The following is a 13,518-nucleotide window of genomic DNA, read 5'->3' on the forward strand; positions in this document are numbered from 1 at the left end:
GGTGTACTTTTTAAAGACAGCCTTCTAAGGAAGTACAATGCACAGAAACAGACCTTACCACATCCTGACTATTCATATGATGTGTGCAACCAGAACTGCTGCCACAAATAGTATTTCATATGTGTGGCGAGGAAAAAAACAAAAACGTTTTTTCGGTAACACTTTAAATAAGGTTCATTAGCTAACATTAGTTAACTACATTAGTTAACATGAACTAATAATGATCTGCACTTATAAAGCATTTATTTTTCTTTGTTAATGTTAATTTCAACATTTACTAATGCATTATTAAAATCTTGTTAACATTAGTTAATGCACTGTGAACTAACATGAACAAACCATGAACAGCTGTATTTTTATTAATTAACGTTAACAAAGATTAACTAATGCTGAACAGAGGTGTTGTTCATGGTTAGTTCATGTTAACTAATGCATTAACTAATGTTAACTAATACAACCTTATTGTAAAGTGTTACTGTTTTTTCCTATTGGTTCTGTGATTATAATCTTTTTTGGTGACATTTGGCTGCAGACTAAAAATCAAGCAAAGTTCACTCTCCTATACTTAATACTTAATAATAATTTTGATGAAAAAGCAGCAACTCTTCTCAGGCTGTAATGCACTCTAATGCACAAAATATCTAGAATTTGTGAAGCTGGCGAGTATCGCTATGGCAATCAGTGTCACTGCACACAACCAAATGATATGCGCCACCTCTCTTTGAGAACCTGGTGGGAGCCATTCCAGGATGAGATGGAAGCATATTTTGGAAAACCAACAAAGGCATTAAAATGTAAACCCCCCGCAGCATGTCTGGACTCGGCCCTATTTGTCTTGGTGGAGGAGCTGCTGTTCCTCTCCATCAGGGACCCCGGCACAAGAGAAGGGCCATGTGTGCTTTGTTAATATTTAAACTCAGCCTTGCCAGTTTTCAGCAATCAGAGAAATACAGAAGCACCTCATCCCCTCCACCCCCAACTCTGAAACGCACACATTATTATCCACGGCCACACTTCCATGTCCTCCGCAAATACCATTGTATTGAATACAGTGGAAAATCTAAAAATATAAGTTTTGCTTATATATATAAAATTTATGTGTCGTAATATATACAGTATGAAATAATATTGTTACCGTTGGATAAAGGCATCTGTTTAATTATGCTTTGATAATGCATTCTTAGGTCATTAAATTGTTGTTTTACTGCAAACAGGTTAATTTTATGTTAATGAAAATGGTTAATTTTCATTTGCAAATATGCTACCTGCTACTTGTCCATGATCATGTTAAGCCTGGAAAACAGCTTGACACAACAGTGTGTTCAGAGGGGTGAAATGGACAGATTATAAACTCCAATTGGACAATTATCCCGAAAGCCATATGGGAACGTTGCACCGCTGGACTCTGATTGGTTGATTCCACAGCTGTGCCACTAGTTCTTAGCCCCTCGTGCGAGTGTCAGATGGCTAAGTACACTGACATTTTGGATTTAATTATCAGCTCTTCATCGCCTGAACCACATTTAAAGGGTTGTCCCGGCTTCACATCTGTCTGTCAGGTAGTTTGAGAACCTAACTGCCCAGCATGTCATTTGTGTAATGCCTTATTTATCCCACAATATGTCTGGCAAATATAAATCTGCTCTTTAATTACTCTGTAAAAAAAAAAAAAAGCTAATCCTTTAGCACAAGGTTCTGTCTAAAGTTATGTTAATCATCACACACTGGGGCCCCACGGACGGATAGGACTGGATTTTCCAACAGTCAGTTATGAGTCAAAGAGCAATTAATTAACTCTAATTGATAATTTTCCATCATTATAATGGTAACAATGGTGAAATGGTATCAGTGCACTTTAATGTGAATGAAACAGCTGTTCTGCCCATGATATGTGATGATTAAAAGGCATTTTTTCCTGAAAACTAATTTAGTAAATGCTTAACCTGCAATGGCACTGTATGCATCTTTCATGTTTAATGAGACAAGGCTTGCTTCCATTTTGGAAAGCATCTGCAATGGAAGGGGTTACATGGTTGACAGGTGAAACATGGTCACATCCAAGGCGTTTTAACTAGATTGTTGGAGTTTATTCTGTGTTACAGAGGCTCAAGTACGCTGAGCTTTTCAAATGACATAAGTAGCCATTACATTGCTGTATTTTGCCCTTTTAACATGACCCAAAATCACTTTTGTCTATTAACACATTTACCCATCACATCCAAGACTGGTTAGATGTGACAGTGCAGTTGATAAGCAGTTTGCTGAGCAGTCACTAATCTGACAACACCAGAGTCAGAGAATGCCAAAGACATTTCCAGTGAGGAAGACGTCTTGTCTGTGAGAGAAGTCACCTGCTGAATCCAGCATAGTGTTTCTCATAACAGATAAGCAGTCACAGAAAGTGCTACAGGAAGACATCTCATCCTGTTAATGCTCCTCTCCTTTGCACTGGGGATCGACCTGGAGTGAAGCCCAAGTTTCCCTTCTGCATTTCATTGCAGCTAATTAATTCCTCAGGACTTTATGATTGGGGGATTGCAGGGGATTGAACCTCATCCAATTAATTAAGAGATAAACGGACCACCATGCTCACCCCAAAGACTCCACTGTCAACAAGTTGATTTTTGGGCTTTCTTTATTTTGCACCAGGGGCCTACAGCGTTAGTTTACAAGCAGACCCCTGTAATCAATTGTGGTAGTGCCAGGCTCCAGTTGTTCAATTGTGAATCACATCCTTAGACAGTGATAACTAACTTTGCTCAATTTAATTTTCATTTCTGTCCTCTCTTCTAAGGTTATTAAAGACCCACCCGCTCAAAGACCTCCTCCACCACCTCCACCTGTAAGATTCTTTTTTTGAATAAAATATAAATATAATTATATTATAAAATACAAAAATTTGTATCTACTGTTCATTTGAATTTATTATTTTTAAAAGTGTAAAATATACAGTTTTGGGTCAGTACTTTTTTTTAATTCATCAAGGAATCCTGAAAAAAAATGTATAATGGTTTCCACAAAAATATTAATATTAACTGTTTTTAACATTGATAAATTAGATAATGAGAAATGTTTATTGAGCAGCAAATAAGCATATTAGAATGATATCTGAAGGATCATGAGACACTGAAGACTGGAGTAATGATGATGATAAATTCAGCTTTGCCATCACAGGAATAATTTACATTTTAAAATTAAATCATTTTAAATTGAATTAATATTTGACAATATTTCTGTTTTTAATGTTTTTAATTATTTTTGTTTTGTTTTTTTTAACAGTAGTGTACATAAAATCACAATTTGCATATCTGCTCTTGTATTTGCAATGCATATAATTCTTTGAGGCTTGGAGGGTCAATTTTATTTTTTTCTGTCCATATTTATTTCTTCAGATACCAGAGCCAGAAGAACCCAAGAAGAAGTGGCCAACTGTGGATGCATCTTACTACGGGGGAAGAGGAGCTGGTGGAATCAAACGCATGGAGGTGAACTTTACATTTTAATGACACCTATAATGATGTGCAGCCCCCTGATGACAGAAAAGGTTTTGATGTCATAATTTTCCAGTTGTCTACCACCACTCTCTGTGATGAGTGTTCATGACCTGCCTGACATTAATAACAATTTGTATGTTTATTAAGTCATGTGTTGATATGTCAACGTGTTTCTTTTTTGGACAATTTGCATAATACTAGGATACAATACTAGGGTGTGTGTAAATTTGCATGGAGGCTGGAGCAAGTGGGACCATTCTTGTTTTGTTTGGCTCTCTCTTACCAGTGACCGTGGATTGATAGTTTAGCAGAAAATGGAAAATGGAGCAGAGTGATTTTAAAGTGCTTTGATTGGGGTCACATGCACTATATATTGATACCGACCATATCTGTTATCCTCTGACATTAGAGATTTCTGTCATTTTAATATAAGCCATTCATGGGTTATCGGATATAACATGAATATAAATATCAGCGCATCCCTAGTCACATTCCAGTCTTTGCATCACTTGGATTCATTGGTGTAGAAACAAATATGGGACTAACAGGCAAAATGTAGTCTGAAATGTTTAAGAGGAAGCATATTGTTCTCTTTTGATCCACACAAGTGCATTTGCACTTCTTCCTGTAAGAAAGCCACTGTGTCTGTGATGTCAAGCTCAGCACACCTCAAAGTTTCTGATAGAAATCTCTTTAAATGTAGCACAGCCCCTGTCTGATGGTTTTGACGTGACAGGGGCCTGCCAGTTCGGCCTCCATGATGTCCCGCTGTCTTAAGTCATGTTGACACTAAAGGATTGAGAACTGCTGTGACGAGATGAATTCCTCTTGCTGACTTCCATTCTGTCATTCGACTTTTGTTCAGATGAAATGTGCTACTTAACACTGTATCCATCTCAAAGCTGGTTTTAAAAGAGATATTTGTTTCATGCTCAGCCACTCCTCCTCCAGTCTCCCATGTAAAGAAGACATCACTGAAGTTTCTTCTGAAATCTTCGGTAACCGCTTCTACTAACTTTTCCCATGAGTGTGCTAGGGAATATGAGGGCTCAGGGCTTACTGAGGCACAACTATCTTTAATGTTTTGAAAGCTTTCATTCATCCAGACAACCTATCTCCATTTCTAAAGCTATCTCTGGACCTGGGGAGGAGGTTTACCTACTTCCTCTTTACCTAAAACACATGCTGACATGTGACGAGGGAAACATGGGATGCAAAGAATGTTTTATTAATTCAGAGTTGTTGCAGATTGAAATGTCCAGAGACGCTGTAGAAAAGCTGTTCTATATTGATGTGACTTAACCTACAGCTTGAGGAGTGCAGTTTTAATTAAGCCTTTTCCGATAAGAGGCAGGCATGAGTACCCGATAACTAAGAAAAAGTACTTTATTGTATATATTTGTATGTATACTTTATATAATATAATATAATATATATTTTCTTGTTCAAATATCTCTATAGGTCCGTTGGGGAGAGAAAGGGTCCACAGAGGAGGGTGCACGGCTAGAGAAAGCCAAGAATGCAGTGATATCAATAGAAGAGGAGACCGAAAAACCTATGATCAAAAAGCCAACTGCACCGCCACCCACATACCATCAATCTGAATCCAAGTGGTATACTCCAATCAGGGTGAGTCACGTCCTGTTGCAATAGAGGCCATAACCATCTCTCCTTCACATGCCTTTCCTTATTTAGAATTTTAGTCTAAGTCTACCTGAAAGTGTCACTCTATAATGTTTGAACCCTTTGCTTGAGATGAGTGAAAATGAAACCAAGCTAAGGCCACATCTTGATATTTCTTGTTTCATTATAGGGCCGCCTTGAGGCTCTGCGGGCTCTTCTGCGGCGGCAATATGACCGAGTCTCACTCATGCGCCCAACTACCGCAGATAAGGTAAGCCACAGATGGTTTGCCCCAATACAAAATGCAAACATGATTTATCACTCTTACGTACTACCAAAGTAGAGCCAATCCAAAGTTGTACATAAAGCATGGGGTGTCAGTGTGTAGTGTAACAGTTCAGGGGCTAGGAGTGTTCAGGAGTGTGTGTTTGTGTGTTGTATTAAATGTGTGCAAGTTTCGTAAACCTCAGCTGCAGGGACTCATAACAGGATGTGACTGTCATGATCTTGTATTGCAGACACTTCCTCTTTTGTAACTTTTGTAATGCAGTAATATATGTGCACAAAAAGTCCTATAAATGTGCAAAAACAACATTTAGAGGGATTACATTTAAGAACAGAATGTGCCGTTTTGTTTTCATCGTTGTATAGATTACACCAGTGTTGGGCACGTTACTTTAAAAAAGTAATTAGTTATAGTTACTAGTTACTTCTTACAAATAGTAACTGAGTTAGTAACTGAGTTACATCATTATAAAAGTAAGTAATTACCAGGGAAAGTAACTACTGTGTTACTTTTTTTCCCCCAAATGTTCAAATATGTCAAATAACTTGGATGCCCCCAATATTAATTATGTTAAATGAATTAATTGGACACTAAATAGAATAAATTATTATTATAAAACATTTTACATTAATGTACACTATTGTAATGTTGCTGTGGGACAATGTGAGAGACAACTATGAAAAATTTAATACATTATTGTAAATATTATCAGTAGACCTACTATAGTGTAAATATGGTGTAAATATTATCAGTACTATACTACTCCTTTGGTAGTGGAGCTCACGTTTTCACCTGGGTTTTTAGCCACTCATTTTGTGGTGGCATGTGATGACGTGAGGTGCTTCATTAGATTAGAATTACTTGCCACCGACTTGGAGAGACTCTTTCTTCCTGGGCATAAGTTGCACGTTACATAAACATTCTTACCTTTCACCTTAATGGGGGAAAAGTAGTGCTTATACTTCCAGTTTGCGAAAGCTACCTTTGAAGTCGTTGGACTTGCCATCGCTCTGACTCCTCCTGGTCATTGGTGTGTGTGACTATGCATATGCGTGTGTGTGTGTGTGTGTGTGTGTGTGTGTCATAGGTGTGTGTGTGTGTGTGTGTGTGTGAACTCAACCTATCAACCTCAACCTTGTCTCCCACCCACCAGTCATCATCAGTTATGTGTACCACCCCACCCACCCCCCAACACGCATGGCATGCACGCACGCACGCCCGCACACACACACACAAACCACAAACACACCAACCGTAGAAAAAAAAATGTTGCAGGTCCGACTGACAGAGAGCCTGTTCGGATGAAAACCGCTTCAGTGAGCTCAATTATAGTAAAGGCGCATTTTATTCTCAGTAACGCTAACGGCGTTGTAACGGGAGAAACAGTCATTTGTTTGATTACTCGTTACTGAAAAAAATAATTCCGTTAGTAACGCCGTTTGTCTATAACGCCGTTATTCCCATGATCCCATCACTGGATTACACAACTGTTGAAAAGTTTATTATGCTCAAAGAAGTCTCTTATGCTCACCAAGGCTGCATTTATTTGATAAAAAAAGCATATAAAATAGTAATATTATGAAGTTCATTCACAATTACAATTAACTTCTCTATTTTAATGTATTTTAAACAAACATCAATTTATATATATATATATACAGTATATATAATTTATTCCTGTGATGGCAAAGCTCAATGTTCAGCTTTTTCTAATGTTGTAGTAGTAGTAGTGCTTAATATTTTTGAGGAATATTTTCTTAGGATAGTTTGATAAATACAAAGTTCAAAAGACTAGAAATTATTTGAAATAGAAATTTTATGCAACATTATAATTGTCACTTTTAATCAATTTAATGCATCCTTGGTGAATAAAAGTGACCCCAATATTTTGAACAGTAGTGTACGTATATTAAATATGAAGTGAACTTGTGGATCATCCTCTTGTGAGACAAAATTAGCACTGAAGTAAACAGGCTTCACAAGTCTGTGCTGACTACGTGCGCACTACAGTTACATTTTTTTTTTCCAAAGTAGTGCACAGTTTGAAGCATTTGTTTGGGATTGTTTCATCTTGAAGAAGTCCTCATCGCATCCGCGGTGCTAGTGCTCCCATTAGCTGAAATATCCCAGTCACGCTCGAGCCACTTGTTCTGTTTTACTTTCTTCAAAAGAACTGTTAAAACCTTTGTAACTCTCAATACATCTGAGATGAGGGTCTGGGGCCTCCAAGCGGGACCCTGGCACACTTCAGTGAGGCCACAGCTCGATCGTGCAGACTTTCAAGCCCTTGATCAAGTGCACTTGGTGCAGGCATGAGCTATCAAAGCCTGAGGAGTCCCTCGCCAGAGCCAAGGTGGGCCGCGTACGCTCGGCTAGAGAGAGGGGGGGCTTTGATGCCCGACAGGAACCCTCCGGGGTCATGAATTTTTCAGCGTTGGATCCGTGGGGTTACGAGGACTCATACAGGTGTAAGGAAGCAGGTTGTCGCAGACATCTGTTCAGCTCGGAGACCCCTCCCGGTCCGTCCCCCCACTCCGCCCACAGACAGACTGCTGGATTGTCAGCAGATGTAGTTTTTTCAAGACAGCCTGAACACTTTCTGCTCTCCCATTTACCGCCTGAGGGGCTCCAACACCAAAGGTAGAGCGGAGGGTGGACACAGCTGCACTGCCGAACTTGCCTGGGGCACAAATAAAGAGATCTAATGTGGTTTGACTGTGTTGTTAGGGAGACCGGGGAGCCAGAGAGGCACTTCAGAGCCAGCTTAGTGCTGCAACATCTGCCGTCAAGTTTCCGGAAAGAGCGGCAGGGGACAGCAGGTAGAGAAGGTGGCAGCGCGTCAAGGGCTGGCCTATTACTGGCGGGGGCTCTTTTGAACGAAGGCCTGCCCGCCTATGTGTTTCTCTCTCTTTCTCGCTCCCATCTCTAACTAACAGTCTCGGCAGGGCTTGGTATTGTTTTACAAAGCAGCAGTCTGCAAAACACACTAATAAGCACCTTTATAAATGATACATTAACATACATTAACCCCAGAGAGCTGCCACTCAAAGGCAAAATCGAGTTGGGAGAAAGAAAAGGCTTTTGTTTCTCCTGCTGCTGTGAGTCTTAAAGGGATAGTTCACCCAAAAATCACAATGTTGTCATCGGGTGCGTCTCAATCAGCTCCCTAGTTCAGTAGTCAGGGCACTGATCGGGGAGTCAGCCCATTGACTGATTCCCTGATCAGTGCCCTGACTACTGAACTAAAGAGCTGATTGAGACGCCATCATCATATACTCTACCATTCAAACGTCTGGGGTCAGTGAGAAAGCAGTTTCTTATGCCCACCAAGGGGTGCATTTGTTTGATCAAAAATTCAGTCAAAAAATAGAAACATTGTGATAAATTATTAAAATTGTATATAACCTTTCTATTTTAATGTATTTTAAAATGTATTGTATTAATGTGATGGCAAAGCTGATTTTTCAGCATCATTACTTCAGTCTTCAGTGTCTCATGATCCTTCAGAAATCATTATAATATCCTGATTTGATGCTCAAGAAAATTTCTGTCACGCTTTAGTTTAGGGTCCAATTCTCACTATTAATTAACCATTAATTACAACTTTTTTTTTAATTAATTAATTAATTTGTTACATTTATATAGCGCTTTTCTAGGCACTCAAAGCGCTTTACATATAGAAGGGGGATTCTCCTCAACCACCACCAATGTGCAGCATCCACCTGGATGATGCGACGGCAGCCATATTGCGCCAGAACGCCCACCACACACCAGCTGATTGGTGGAGAGGAGACAGAGTGATGAAGCCAATCTGTATATGGGGATGATTAGGAGGCCATGATGGACAGGGGCCAATGGGCAAATTTGGCCAGGATGCCGGGGTTACACCCCTACTCTTTATCGAAGGACATCCTGGGATTTTTAATGACCACAGAGAGTCAGGACCTCTTTTGCCTCAATAAACTCCTTATTAATAGTTAGTAAGGTAGTTGTTAAGTTTAGGGCAGTGGGTAGGATTAAGGGATGTAGAATATGGTCATGCAGAATAAGGCATTTATATGTGCTTTATAAGTACTAATAAACAGCCAATATCCTAGTAATATGCATGCTAATAAGCAACTAGTTAATAGTGAGATTTGGACCCTAAACTGAAGTGTTACAAACATTTCTCATAATCAACATAGAAAACAGTTAAGTGCTGCTTAATATTTTTGTGGAAACCATCATACATTTTTTCAGGATTCTTTGATGAATAGAAAGTTCAAAAGAACAGCATTTATTTTTAAATGAAATCTTATTTGTATCATTACAAATGTCACTTTGGTAAATGTAATGCATCCTTGTTAAAGTATTAATTTCTTAAAAAAATAATTGACCCCAAACTTTTGAACTGTAGTGTATATTAAATGGGTAAATATGAAGTGAACTTTAGTCAAGTGTGTTGTCCTATAAAAATTCGCCATTTTTCCATGCTGACTACATGCCCAAAAGACTACGTACTTTTCCCTCCAAAGTAGGGCACCATTTGAAGTATTTGTTTGGGGTTGTTTCAAATTTGAGTGAAAGTTGACCCAAAAGTGACCATTCTGTCATCATTGTCGTTCCAAACCTCTATGACTTTGTTCTGTGGAACACAAAGGAAGATAGTTAAAAAAATGTCTCCATACAATGAAAGTCAGTGGGGTACAGTGTTGATTTGTACTTCATTGACTTATATTATATGGAGAAAAAACAAAGTCTTTTTTATTGCTTTTGTTTCCATACTAGAGGCTTCGGGGGTGGTATGGGAGTAAAGATGATAACTGATGGTGATTATAGATAGGTTGGTTTTACAATATTCATTTTCAAGACGTCGTTCAGCAGGATCTTTTTTTTTTATCCTCAAATCAATCCTCATTTTCTCTCTGGTTTCAACTCCCACACTCTCTTACTCAGGCTGAGCCGATACTGTCAGATGTTTTGAATCCAAGGAAAGCTCAATGTGTAATACAGGCATGGTGCACACACAAGATTTGCAGATTGCAGCCCCCACATCCCAGAAAGCATTGTTCAAGACGTATAATGTCACTTTAGCGTAGCCTCTGCATACATTAAACCCTATTAAAATCATTCTCTGTATAACACATACCTTATTAGCCCATGCCGACTGCTTGCTTCCTTAGGGCAGTGCTGTAATGAGGTGGAGTGTATTTTTAAATGGTGTAAATTCCGACCTCAGACAAAGGAAACATGTCAGCTCGCAGTCCCGAGGCCGGGTGCTCGTGGCGGAACTTTCCCCGGCAAAAATAAATAAATAAAAATGTACTGTTGCGGCCCAGTGTGACAGCATCTTAATTTAACAGTCATCGGTCACATAAACAGAGCGGTGGGAGCATTTTAATTAAGAGACTGCAAGCGGGCGGCACGGCGGGGCCAGCTCTTGAAGAATGCCATTATAGAAGCAGGAGAGAGGAAGAGAGGGAGGAAATGCTGGCATGGAGAAATAGCGACGGGGTAGAGCACGAAGGAGAGAGTGAGAACAAGGGAGAGAGTGGAGAAAATTAAGGCTCTAGGCTGGTGGGCCGGGTCCCTCAGGTCGGAGACACACATGGCCAGGCTTAGCCGCAATAGTGTTTAAGAGCCCAGTCTCATGACTGGATTATGGTGCAGAGCGGCAGACCGCGAACTGTTTGTGTTTTACCCCGGGAGCCAAGAGAGCGAACAGTGTCCTAATGAACTAGCAAGGCCAGTATGAAGTGGGTCTGGCTGCTGTAGTGAGGGACAACTGCCTAATGAGCAGAACTGAGCTGAGCTTCAACAACCCTCAGAAAATGTGGTTTGCTTGGCACTAGGTAGAAGCAGCATCATTTAGATATGCAATATCTGTGTTGCCTTTCAAGCTCCTTTATGAGATTTTGTGCAGTGTTAAAATACTTTCTTCTATTCTAGAGACTAAGCCATTTGTAGGCTCATTTCCCTAAAATGCGCAAACACTGTTGCTCTTTATCAAAATATAATAATAAAAAAATAGCATTTTGCATTTATTTTGTGCTCTTTTTTTATAAATATCTAAATATTCTTCAAATAAGATTATTTTTAATAAGCAAATCTGTGTATGACTTGTTTTCGAAGTAATATATCTTGAATTAAGTTTATTTATATTACCAGTTTCCAAATACCGGTAAGTGTTTTTGTGTTTTAAGCATAAATGAGTGGGGAAAAACTTCAAAATTAAATATTTTTAAATCTCTGAAAAAAAGACTAAGATAGTGATTTTTATTTTGTTTTTGCAGTGATGGCACTCTTTTTTATTTTATTTATTTATTTATTTATTATAGTGATTATGGGTTTCTTTTATCATCCCGACCTGCTCAGCACAACAACATTGGCTCAGCCAGTGGTGTGAGTTTGAGGCTGTTTAATCTGATTGAACAATTATTACTTCTGCAATTCCAGTTAGGGATGCTGAGTGCAGAAATGACGGACTTGAGCTTTAAGGCAAAATTGTTTTTTAGCTGCATTTAAATCCTTTTGTGATGTATCCTATTGATATGCAGATTTCATATAATCAATGTGCTGATTAAACAAGAACACAAATTGTGCGCTCACGTCTCAAGACAAATGACAGGAGATAAGAGTGTTTAATAGAATTGAATGATTTAATCTCTCTCTGATTGTGTTATCATAGGCAAATACAGATACATTTTTTTGCCTCTTGGAGAAAAAAACAAACACTTTCTGTTCTGTGAACAGATACGAGCAAGCACCCGTTTCTGTGAACAAATAAAACCTGGCAAATGTTATTAAGTTGAAACATCCCCTAGATCAGAGGGCACAAGATTTCTAATTAATGGTGTAATTGGAATTAAATCAGAGCGTCACAAATAATAAAGCAAAGGAAAGCACTTGTTTATGGAAGCGGAGGGCTGACCGCATAACAAAACATTTACATATTTATAGAAGTATGAGTCTTTCGCCATCTGCTGTAAATCTTCACATCTTCATAATTTTCCTTGAGTAGCTGATTTTTGTAGCCATTACGGCATATTGTTATGACAATCGGTGTGCATCCTTTAAACATGCTTGTGTCTTTTTTCTGGTCCTCATTAGTGCTATCAGCAGACTGGCCTGTTATCCTTAACAAGCATTAAGTAGAAGGCTGACAGTTCAGTTAAAGCGCACCGGCCCCAGAGGAGAAATGACAGCTTTAACAATGACTGGCTTGCCGATTTCATGAAATGGCCCCTTGCTCTTTGAACCAGGTCTCTCTCTCTCTCTGTTTTTTTTTTGTTTTTTTTTGGAGGGGATGGGGGGGGGGGTGGATGGGTTATGTGTAGTGCAGAAAGTAGGGCAGATGTCCATGAGGCTGGTCGTAAATTCGACAATGTCTGCCGTGTTAATCTATGAGCCTCCTCAAACAGCCAGACCTCCTGGTAACAGGATTAGGTTGGGGACCTCAATGAGCTGGTTTGGAGGGTGGCACTGGGAACTAGAAAGTGGGGGTTGGGGGTGGGGGAACGGGTGGGTGCCAAAAAGCATGACAGAGCTCTTGGGTTGGAGTAGTGTATGCACTGGATGGGTTTGGAAAGGAACTAACATGTCCACAAATGTAGATAGATAGCGTTTTCCTTATTTGATGGGGCTCTAGCCATTGTCTCCAGTACATTAAGCACTATTAAATTGACATTAGTCTCATCTTTTAATCCTCAGCAGTGCAAATACATTTCCATTCACTTCAAAATGTTTGAATAATAATAAAAAAAAAACACGGAAAATGTAAATTTTTGCAATATAAAACTTTTTTTTTAACATGATTTAAATTGGAAAAAGCAAATATTAAAAAAACAACAACATTTAAACCATTTTTGTCTGTTATGATTTCTCGTTATGCTTTCAATCCTTTTTATAAGCTTTCAGCATGGCTTAATTTGACGTAAAACTTTCTTTCTGTATTGAAGGCTTGATCCGAGTATAATAAAATGCAATCCATTAACAATCATATTTTTCCCTCCTTTCTGTTTGCATTTCATTTATTTCCATATTGAGGTCAAGTGTTTTAGCCTACAGAGGTTTTTATATTACTGATGTATGTGACAGAGGCATGTGCTCAGAAATCCCTTTCCTCCTGTATCGGAG

The 13,518-nt window shown here is 38.9% G+C and overlaps 1 protein-coding gene across 1 annotated transcript in view; it reads left to right on the plus strand.

The window, feature by feature from the left end:
- Window positions 1-13,518, plus strand: part of antxr2a (ANTXR cell adhesion molecule 2a) — a 55,527-nt gene that overhangs the window by 16,657 nt on the left and 25,352 nt on the right. Inside the window, exons 13-16 of the mRNA XM_079814054.1 lie at window positions 2,795-2,842; window positions 3,393-3,485; window positions 4,956-5,123; window positions 5,308-5,388. Of these exons, the coding sequence (XP_079670180.1) occupies window positions 2,795-2,842; window positions 3,393-3,485; window positions 4,956-5,123; window positions 5,308-5,388 (390 nt within the window). The remainder of the gene's footprint in view (window positions 1-2,794; window positions 2,843-3,392; window positions 3,486-4,955; window positions 5,124-5,307; window positions 5,389-13,518) is intronic.

This window comes from Gobio gobio (assembly GCF_949357685.1).
Source record: "Gobio gobio genome assembly, chromosome: 4".
Lineage (NCBI taxonomy): Eukaryota > Metazoa > Chordata > Actinopteri > Cypriniformes > Gobionidae > Gobio > Gobio gobio.